Raw genomic sequence first — 11,001 nt, forward strand, 5'->3', positions numbered from 1 at the left:
ACTGGCTGGCCATCCTCAGGCCATGCTCCTTTGCCTTCATTTTTCACTGTGCTCTGTGGGACCCTCCCTTTTGGTAATCAAACACATCTTCAGCTTAGATCTCTTCCTCTCATTGGTGTTTTCTTCTGGTGCTCACTCCTTAAGACTGCCTTCCTTTTCTTAATTGCTGACACATAGGGCAAGGAAGAGAAATTGGCATGAACCTTGTGGCCACTCTTCATCCTCCATCACTTAACGGAGACCTGGGAAAGACCTTAATTTTGAAAGTTAAGGCCACCCATTGCATTTCAGGCCATCATCTTGCCACTGGACTTCCATGATGGAGGCAGGAGTGAGGCTGAGGATTTTGGGCAGTTCTGCCTCACTTAAATTCAATTCACTCGCTAGTCAAGCTATCTATCACCCAGTGACTGAGAAAGGAGACCAAACATCAGCTACCTTTTCCCCTTGTTAATTCACTGTATCTTGAATGCAGATTTTTATTGTTTTCACCTATGGAACTTCCTCCTACTTACTACCTCAGTGCCTGGCTCATAGTTTTCTTTACCCCAAACCCTGTCCCCTTGAGTACCATGTTCTCCCAGTTCCTCATCCTTCTCAACTTTGGTGACCACTGTCCTCAGTCACACACAGGAATGGTCAGACCTTAGACACTGCTCCCCATCTCATTCCTTCTGCCTTTTATCCGAATTTTCTCAGGGGTAGCTAGGTGGTGCAGTGAATAGAGCTCTGGCCTTGGAGTCAGGAGGACCTGAGTTCAAATCCAGCCTCAGACACTTAACACTTACTAGCTGTGTGACCCTGGGCAAGTCACTTAACCCCACCGCCTCACCAAAAAAAAAAAGTATCTGAATTTTCTCAAATGGCCAGAATACCTAATTATGGAATTAGTAATCTGACTACTTGTCAAAGACATTATGAAGAGGGGGAGAGGGTCCTGCCAAATCAGGGACTACAAACATCAGCTTTTCCTGTTAATTAATACTGGAAACCTCTAGGATTCCTTTCAACTCTCAGAATCTGAATCTCTCTCATGCTGTGGTGTTATCCAACCTCAATCTCCCTGTCTCATCTACAGGCATATGAGAGAGCTTTTGCCGAATGCCTTGGGCAAGTCACAGCACCCTTCTTGGACCTCAGCTTCCTCATCTGCAAAATGAGGAAGTTGAACTTATAAAAATTTTTTTTGGTTTCCAGCCCATAGATTCTCCTTATCTGTGAAATAGTTATTGTTCTCTGCCTAGCCCTAGGCTAGGTGCTAAGGTGGAGGGGAGGGGAAGAGTCACGCCAAAGATGACCACAGTGTAGTCCTCTGGGAGCTCTGAAGTCTTCTTCCGCTTGTGATGAAATTCTGTTTTAAATTTCCTCCTAGCTGAGTTATTTCAGTTGTCCAGTCAAAATAGTCTCCCTAAGGAAGCAGTAATGGCCCCAGGGGCTTGCTTTAATTTCAGCATTGAGGCAGATCAAGCTGGGAACACCAACACCTACTGAAACCACAGAAAAGACTGGAACAGCAGGATTGTTGTTATTATTATTGTCGTCGTTGTTGTTGTCTGTCCTTCGTTCTAGAATCAGGGAGGTGATGCCAGGACTTGCAAGTGAATTGGATTTAAGTGAGGGAGGGCTGTGCCTCATTTTCTGCTCTGTAGCCATCTGGATCCAGTAGCGAGATATCCAGAAGCAAGCAAGTGAACTCCCTAGTGGTCCAGATTCTATTCTTGATTCCCAAACCGCGTTCCCAGTTTCCCTTGAGGCCAGGGTAGGGTGTTGGGAAGGGCGGGGGAAGCCCAGAGTGAAAGGTGGCTCCTTTGGAATCCTCTTGGAAGGGTAGGATTGGGGGGGGGCTTCAATCTGGAAGGGTGATTGTTCTCGTCAAAGGGAATTTAGTTACCATTCTGGATTCTGAGCTGAAAAGGCTCCTCAAATGTCCTTTCATTTTACTGATGAGGAATTTGAAGCACCTAGATGCAAAATGACTTGCCTAAGGTCACATAGGTAGGAAATAACACTCTCATATATAGTGTTTTACGGTATACAAAGTACTTTCTTTGTAACAACCTCGGAGAGGGAGATCATGCAAGTTATTTAAAACTCTTTTTTAAAATTTTTTTTAGTTTATTTTTAAAAAATTTTATTAATTTATTGATTTATCAACAATCGCTTCCATATGCTTTTGAGTTGAAAATTTTTCTCCCCCTTCCTCCCCCCCATCCCCAAGACGGCACACAATCTGATATAGGCTTTACATTTACATTCCTATTAAACATATTTTCACGTTAGTGAAGTTGTAAGTAAAAATTAAAACCGGAGGAACCATCAGAAAGAGGAAACAAAACTCAACAGAAGGTAAAAATAAGTGATAGCGATTCGACTTCCATAGTTCTTTCTTTGGATGTGGACAGCATTTTCCATCCCGAGGCCTCTGGAGATGTCTTAGATCCTCGTAATGCTGAGTAGGGTTCAGTTTAACAATATTAGTCATCGCATAATGTGTCTGTTACTGTGTACAGTGTTCTCCTGGTTCTGCTCACTTCACTCAGCATCAGAACATATAAGTCTTTCCAGGTTTTTCTGAAGTCAGCCTGTTCATCATTTCTTATAGCACAATAGTATTCCATTACATTCACATACCACAACTTGCTCAGCCATTCCCCAGTTGATGGGCATCCTCTCAATTTCCAATTCTTTGCCACCACAAAAAGAGCTGCTGTGAATATTTTTGTACATGTGGGTCCTTTTCCCATTTGTTTGATCTCTTTGGGATGTAGCCCTAGAAGTGCTATTGCTGGGTCATTTTTATAGCCCTTTGGGCATAGTTCCAAATTGCTCTCCAAAATGGTTGGATCATTTCACAACTCCACCAGCAATGTATTAGTGTTCCCATTTTCCCACATCTTCTCCAACATTTATCATTTTCCTGTAAAACTCTTTCTTTTTATTGGTAAGGAAACTGAGACCCAAGATCTTGTCAGGTAAATGTCAATGTCAGGTCCAGGAACTAAAATCCAAAGCTTAAAATGCATACACACGAACACATACAACTACACACACATGACATTGTCACTTCCCAATAAGTGGCACAAAACACATTGTAGCATTCCATATCCATAGCATGCCCCTCTCTCAAAGGAGTCAAGATTGGTCATTGCATTGATATGAGTTTTGATGTGACTTATTATTGTTGAACCCTGGTTCTCTGACTCCAAGTCCAATGTTTTTTTCCACTGTATCACTTGCTTTCTTGGGAAGACCTCGGGGATTACTTAGTCCAAAGTCCTCATTGACGTTATGAAGTAGAAAAGATATTGGATTTGGAGATAAGAAGACTTACATTTGAATTCTGATGTTAGCTATGCAACTATTTGCATAGGGCAAGTCATTATACCTCTTGGGGCTTCAATATCTCCATCTTAAAATGGGGATAATAATACCATCATTGGGTAGCTAGGTGGTACAGTAGATAGAGCTCCAGGCCTGGAGTCAGGAAGATCTGAGTTCAAATCTAACTTCAGATACTTAGCAGCTGTGTGACCCTAGGCAAGTCACTTAACCCTGTTTCTCTCAGTTTCCTCATCTGTAAAATGAGCAGAAGGAAATGGTAAGTCAGTCCAGTGTCTTTTCCATGTAAACCCCAAATGGGGTCACAAAGAGTTGGACTTGACTGAAACAACTGAACAACAGCAAATACTATCATACTTTAAAGTGGTGTCGTAAGGAAAGAGGTTTGTAAATCTTAAAGTGCTATATGATGTGAATTATTGCTGCTACTGGTATGGGACAGAGGAAGAAACCGAGACCTTGAGAGAGGATACTTGCCTAAGCTCTCATAATAGAAGAGCTGATTCAAATGCGAGCTGTCCAAATCCAGTATTCTTTTTTTTTTTTTAATTTTTAGGCAATTGAGGTTAAGTGACTTGCCCAGGGTCACACAGCTAGTAAGTGTCAGGTGTTTGGTCTGAGACTGGATTTGAACTTGGGTCCTCCTGACTCGGGCTGGTGCTCTATCCACTGTGCCACCTAGCTACTCCAAAATCCAGTATTCTTATCACTATATGATGGTACAGAATGCTCTAAATGTTATCTATTTCAATATTCTTTGAACTTCTAGGTCAAGCTTGGGCCAATGAATCAGGGGTCACTTGGACATCTCAGGCCCCTTGGGGACCACTCTGTGTGCTGATGATCTAGGCAGTGGCTACAGTTCTCTGATTCTAGAAGCTACAGAGAAGGAAGGATGAGTGTGCCAAGCTTTTCTTACTCAGAGGTTAACCTCCCTTGGGTGGGGGCTCATAGGCTCGTAGAGCTAGAACTGGAAGGGCTCTCAGAGGACATCTGGTCCAACCCCCTTATGTGACATATGGGGAAACTAAGGCCCAGGGAGATAAGGACTTGTGCTAGGTTACATAGGTGGACGTCATCAGGTGGGATTTAAACCCAAGTACTCTGACTACAAGGTGGGTGCTGATTCTGCTGTACCACATGGCCACTACAGGACATACAAATGGATCATTTCCACTGGTGTATAAAACGTTGGAGACCAGTCATTTTGCCTTGAGAACAGGGTGTCATCTGAGTAGGTATGTTGGGGTAAAGTACATAAGGAATTAGGATTTCAGAGTTGAGATAGACCTCGGAGGTCAACCTATGCCTGAGTAGGAATTCCCCCTCCACTGCCCAGCATCCGTGACTTCTAGTGGTAGGGTCCCAAGTGCTGTGTCCCAAGGCAGGCCATTCTACTTCGAGGCTAGCTCTGTCTGTTACATTAACCCTTTTTTGCAGCTCCTACTCACTGTTCATTGTCTTGCTTTCTGGGGCCATGCAGGACAAATCTAATCCTTAGTTCATAGGCTGGCTCAGGGTGGGGAACCGGTGGCCCTCTAGGTGCTCAAGTGCGGCCCTTTGACTGAATTTAAACTGTTCTGTGAAGTGGCCTCAAGTCTGTAGGTTCTCCACTGCTGGGTTAGATCCTGAAGACCTCCCCCAAATTCCAACCACCTTTCCATCCCATCATACTCCCAAAGTCTTATGTTTTCTACATTGAAAGAGAAGACTGCTATAGAGGGGAGTAGAGACTGGTAGCTTCATGCACAGTTTTTGCAATCTTTGCTTTAGAAGGGCTTTGGACTAGCAATTAAGGAACCTGGTTCTAGCCCCAGTTTGGTTACCATCTTGTCATGTTACATTGGACAGGTAAAGCGAGGGAGTTGAATGTAGATTCTATTATTTCCTCATAGATATGAGAGGGCTGGACATAGGGAGGTATGATAAAAGTTTTCCCTTTACGTATGATATACATGTGTATTAAGGTTCAATGTGCAATAATAATAATAATAGCACTTGACATTTCTAGAGTGCTTTAAGATTTTAAGCATTTTTCCTTACAACATTCCCCCGTTTTATAGATGATCAAACTGAGACTCCTGCTGGGAAACTGGCTGGTTGCCAGTGTAGATTGTGAACCTGTCTCAGAAGTCAGCTGGGGGAGAGAGCAGAAATGATACAAGAAGTCAGGACAGCTGTGTTGAGGTCTCACTTTGCTACTGGCTGTGTGTGACCTAGGGTCTCATCTCTAAAATGATGACCTGGGTCATTAGTAAAGTCCTTTTTAGCTCTCAATCCTATAGTCTCTAAACTAGGGGTGAGGAACCTGTGGATTCAGTCAAAGGGCCACACTTGAGGACCCCATGTGGCCACACTAGAGGTTCTCCACCCCTCCCTAAACTCTTTTCATCTCTAGCATTCTATGGTTCTGACCAACTCTCTCTCTCTCCAGGTGCGGAAAATTGCCCCTGAGTATTATGACAACCTCCCCCAGCACCATTCTTGGATCCAGGTTCTCTGGGATTTTGTCTTCAAAGACACCATGGGGCCTGCCTCAAGGATAAAGAGGATCTACAAGAAGGCCTCGAAAGACTTCTAATCTACCTTCCATTCAACTGATATGGTCAACTTGGGCCAGGTTTAGGAACCTAACTTGCTTGGAAAAAAAGGTTGGCCCAGAAGTCCTCAATGTGAACTATAAAACCTGAGTTGGTTATCTGAAATGGCCAAAATATTGGCATGTGTCCTTTTTAAAACAGAGCAAGAACAACAGACCCCACCCACATCTATCCTGCCTCCAGGGAGCTCCCATTATAACCTGCGCTGGGGGCCAGATCCTATGACCTGCTGGACTTTTTGCTTCAGTCTTGAGAAACAGGAGAGCAGGAAAAACATGATTTCCCTTTTGCACTGATGTAACAGCCAAAGAACTTTCATTTTGAGTCAGGAGATCAGGGTTTGAGTCCTGGCTCTCCTACTTTTACTGTGTTGTGGCCCAGAGCTGGTCTGGGAGTGTCGGACTAGGCAGATGATATTGAAGGTTCCTTCCAGTTCTAAATTCTGTGATCCAGTATCCTGAAGGGGGTAGGGAGGAGGAGGAGGAGGAGGGAGAGAAGAGAGAATGTTAACTCTGCTCAGGGATGGTCTGTGGCTCCTCACTAAAGGACCCCGAGGGTGGTCTTTTTACTGTTCTTGGATTATTAATATTTTTCTGCATCATGCAAAATGTGGGTCCATGCAGAAGAACTGGTTCTTCAGCATTTTCATTCCCCCAGTGCTTTTGGCTTCTTGTTTCTGAACACATGCCACAGCTGATCTCTAGGGCAGAAGATTAGTGCTGGAAGGGACCTTGGATTTATCTAGTACAGGATATCAGAGCCCTTGCAGGGGGAGGGGATGGGGAGCAGGATTAGACATAATCTAGGTCTCATTTTTTCAGTGAAGAAACTGAGGTCCAGAGAATTCCAGTAATAAACTCCCTCTGCTGGCACATCTGGTACCAGAATACCCCAAATCTCTTGCCAACGTATTTCTATTTTATCACGTTGCTTCCTGGGGGTATCATCATTTGAATAGGGGCATTTTATTTTTTTAAAGACTCCAAGTAATGAAGTTATAATGGCAATGTAGCAGGCACTCAGTGGAAAAGGGAGAGACATATTTGAGTCAGGGTACCTTGTGTCTTCTCATATCATACCACTCCCTTACCCCTAACTTGTGACCCCTAGGGCTGGTGGATGTGGCTTTACCTAGGTCACTCCTGGGTAGTTGGGTGGTCATAGACATCAGCCCACTTCTTGGAACAGAGGCTTCTTTGCACCCTAACCCCTGCAAATTGAGCCCCCTGACAAGTCAGTTTTTCTGTGAAGGAACATTGGGCAGGATCATTTTAAGTCCAGTGAAAGGTGATGTGGACAGAGTTGGGTTCAGAGGCAGGAGCTGGCATTCCTGCCCTGCCATTAGAACTTTCTGTGACCTTGAACAAGTAATTTCCCCTCTCTGGGCCTCAAGCTTACTCATCTATGAGATTACATGATTGGAATGGATTATCTCTAAAGCCCCTTTCAGCACTGACATTCGATAATTGTGGAGTTCCAGGGCTGCCTTAGGCATTCCCTTTCTATGATGACTAAAGTCTTTAAACTCTGATATTGGCCAGGCTTCATCTCTTTCTCCCAATATTGCCTAGGATTTCTAAACAGCCTATTATGATTTATAGCTGCCAGACGAAAGAAAGCACCTCTTCTTACTTGAAGACCAGCTGCTTAGAAGGGTCCATTGCCCGTCCATGTTGAAGGGTAAAGAAATATGGAAAGGATTGCTCTTGAGAGGATCTGACCCCTGGTCAGGTTGGGGTCTGCTGGGTTAAGGGGGCAGGAAGGTTGACCTCCACTAGCATTATGAGACTCGAAACCTCTAATAGGTCTTGGCTCCTTATTGTCCTCTTCCCACATTGCCAACAGTAGACTGGCCACTGTGATGGCATAGGGAGCAGGGGACCCCAAGGCTCAGAGACTTGTAAACCTGAGCCTTTGAGCCAACTTTGCTCCTTTGCTCCCCAAAAGATGCTACTGTGACACCTGAGTGCTGAAGGGGAGGGGCTTTTTCTCAGCAACTGAAGAAATAGCCTTTGAGATAGAATTTGTATTCTTGTGGATACGTTCCAAACTTCCTGGTGAAATGTCCCCAGTCACAAAAGGCAAGGGACCTTGGTTTGATTCTCAGATCTGCCACTAATATGCTGGGTGACTATGAATGAGTCAATCCAAACCTCTAAACCTTGTTAATAAACTCCTTATAGCTCCAACATTCTATATTCCATGAGTCCAAGCTCCCTTTCAGTTTTGATATTTTGTGAGTCTAATGTTCTCTTTTATGTTTATATATCACTTTGTGCTTTTCAGAAAAGCTTCCAAAAATTCTTTGGAGTTCATTCTCAGGGTCATCAGCCATGAGGGGATAGGGAAAATGTCAACAAATTGACCTATGGGCCATTCCACTGGATACTTTGGCCCATGAGGCCCTTGACCAGAGCTGTCCTGTGAAAAACAAATGTGATAAATGTTTGAAACTCTTGTGTTTCTGAAAGTTATTTGGACTTAAAATAAAATAAAATCATTAAATCCAGTCTTGGGCTTTCCATGTCTGTGGGATATACTTATGAGGAGGGTGGGATGGGGAGGGAATGACCTTGAGGCTTTGTTTCCAACCTAAGATGAATAGCTGTGGCGCTTATGTTCTTCTCTGGGTCTAGACTCCCCCTTGTTCTCCTCCTACCCTACATTCTAGACTGGGGTGGGGCTACATATAAGGAGGGGCTAGATATAATTTAAGAATTTATTACTAACAAGACCATAAAAATCTAGAAGGAGGAAACCACATTTCTCCCCTTTGCTACTAAATGCAACTGGATGACCTGGTATTGATTTGACAGTCAGCCCATGACTGAAGAATCAGGAACACACATTTGGATCATTCCTCTTCCTTGTGATTCAACACAAGAACAAGGTCCCATGCAGTTATCTGAGGATCCAGATTGGGCTCCACTCCTCTGAAGACTCAGTAATCCTCAGGCAGCCGCTACAGATCTTCCCTCACCGCCTTAGACGTTAGCACCTCCAGTATGCGGATAAGTTGAAGGAATTGGGGAGCTTGGAGGAGAGAAAACTTGGGAAGTACAAACATCACTCTCTGTAAGTATTTGAAGGTTGCTTGTCCTGTGGAAGGGGAATTAAAGTTGTTTTGCTTGAAGTCGGGAATAGAAGGTCCAGTTCAGTATTTCAGCTCAATGTATGAAAGACAATTAGAGCCATCCAGCAACTGAATAGATTGTATCTTGAGACTGTGATTTCTATCACTTGGAGGTGTTTAAACGATGGCTGAAATGTGTGTAGAGGGAGGCTCTTATACAAGGAAGGAGATGTATATTTAAGACTCTTTGCAGCCTTAACCTCCATTCTTTCATTTTAAGATGTCATGCAGTTCAAACATTTCATGTTCTAAGGTTTTTTCCAGATCTTATATCCAATTTTTAAAAATTAATTTATTTTTAGTTTTTAGCAATCCCACAAGTTTTTGAGTTTTAAATTTTCTCCCCCTTTCCCCCTTCCTTCCTCCCCAAGATGGTGTGCAATCTGATATAGGTTCTACATGTTCCTATTGAACATTTTCACATTAGTCATGTTGTAAAGAAGGATTAGAACCAATAGGAAGAACCACAAGAAAGAAGAAACAAAACAGAAGAAGAAAAAAGGGCAAATAGTATGCTTTGATCTGCATTCAAACTCTATAGTTCTTTCTCTGGATGTGGATAGCATTTTCCATCATGAGACTCTTGGAGATGTCTTAGATCCTTGCATTGCTGAGAAGGGCTAAGTCTATAAAGTTAGTCATTGTACAACACAGCTGTTACTGTGTACCATGTTCTCCTGGTTCTGCTCACTTCACTCAGCATCAGTCTAGGTTTTTCTGAAGTCCACCTGCTCGTCATTTCTTATAGCACAATAGTATTCCATTACATTTGCATACCACAACTTGTTCAGCCATTCCCCAATTGATGGGCATCCCCTCAATTTCTAATTCTTTGTCACCACAAAAAGAGCTTTTTTTGTACATGTGGGTCCCTTTCCCATTTTTTTTTGTTTTGTCTTTTTTTGCTAGGCAATGGGGTTAAATGACTTGCCCAGGGTCACACAGCTAGTAAGTATCAAGTGTCTGAGGCCGGATTTGAACTTAGGTCCTCCTGACTCCAGGGCCAGTGCTCTATCCATTACACCACCTACCTGCCCCCTCCTTTTTTTTCTATCCCTTTCCCATTTGCATGATCTCTTTGGGATATAGCCCTAGAAGTGCTATTGCTGGGTCAAAAGGTATGCACATTTTTATAGCCCTTTGGGCATAGTTTCAAATTGCTCTCTAAAATGGTTGGATCATTTCACAACTCCACCAACAATGCATTAGTGTTCCAATTTTCCCACATCTTCTCCAACATTTATCATTTTCCTGTTTTGTCATGTTAGCTAATCTGATAGGTGTGATGTAGTATCTCAGAGCTGTTTTGATTTGCATTTCTCTAATCAATAGTGATTTAGAGCATTTTTCTTTTTCTTTCTTTCTTTTTTTTTTTGGCTAGGCAATGGGGTCAAGTGACTTGCCCAGGGTCACTCAGCTAGTAAGTGTCTGAGGCAGGGTTGAACTCAGACTTGAAGCCTGGCACTCTATCCACTGTACCATCTAGCTGCCCTTAAGATCACTGTGACAACTGAGTGGGGAATGGGATGGAGTGGGGAAGAGATCTGAGACAGGAAGATTGATCAGCAAACTATTATAATAACCCAGGCATAAAGTGATGAGGGCCTGCACCATGGTGGCGGCAGTAACAGAGGAAAAGAGACACAGACCCAAGCTGTTGTTGTGAAGGTAGGATCAACAGAACTTGGCAAGACATTGGATGCTGGGGAGGAGAGAGAGTGATGGATCATCTAGGCTTCAAGCCTAGGTAACTAGGAGGATGTATGCACACATACATGTTATGTACATTTAGGTGCACATATGCATTGTGTACATATATGTTATGTATGTTTATATGTATATATACACACATATATATATGTATATAATTGGGGGAAGGGAAGATTGCTTTTGAGGGTGGTTATATCCTGTAATAAATGTGGATGTGGA

At 43.2% G+C, this 11,001-nt stretch overlaps 1 protein-coding gene across 1 annotated transcript in view; it reads left to right on the forward strand.

Annotated features, from left to right (window-relative positions):
* Positions 1–8,448, forward strand: part of DEGS2 (delta 4-desaturase, sphingolipid 2) — a 67,647-nt gene extending 59,199 nt beyond the window's left edge. The window contains exon 3 of the mRNA XM_021007331.2: positions 5,774–8,448. Within this exon, the coding sequence (XP_020862990.1) occupies positions 5,774–5,920 (147 nt within the window). The 3' untranslated portion in view covers positions 5,921–8,448. The remainder of the gene's footprint in view (positions 1–5,773) is intronic.
* Positions 8,449–11,001: the final 2,553 nt, after the last annotated feature.

Source organism: Phascolarctos cinereus, unplaced genomic scaffold (assembly GCF_003287225.1).
Source record: "Phascolarctos cinereus isolate Bilbo 61053 unplaced genomic scaffold, phaCin_HiC Scaffold_2;HRSCAF=192, whole genome shotgun sequence".
Classification (NCBI taxonomy): Eukaryota; Metazoa; Chordata; class Mammalia; order Diprotodontia; family Phascolarctidae; genus Phascolarctos; species Phascolarctos cinereus.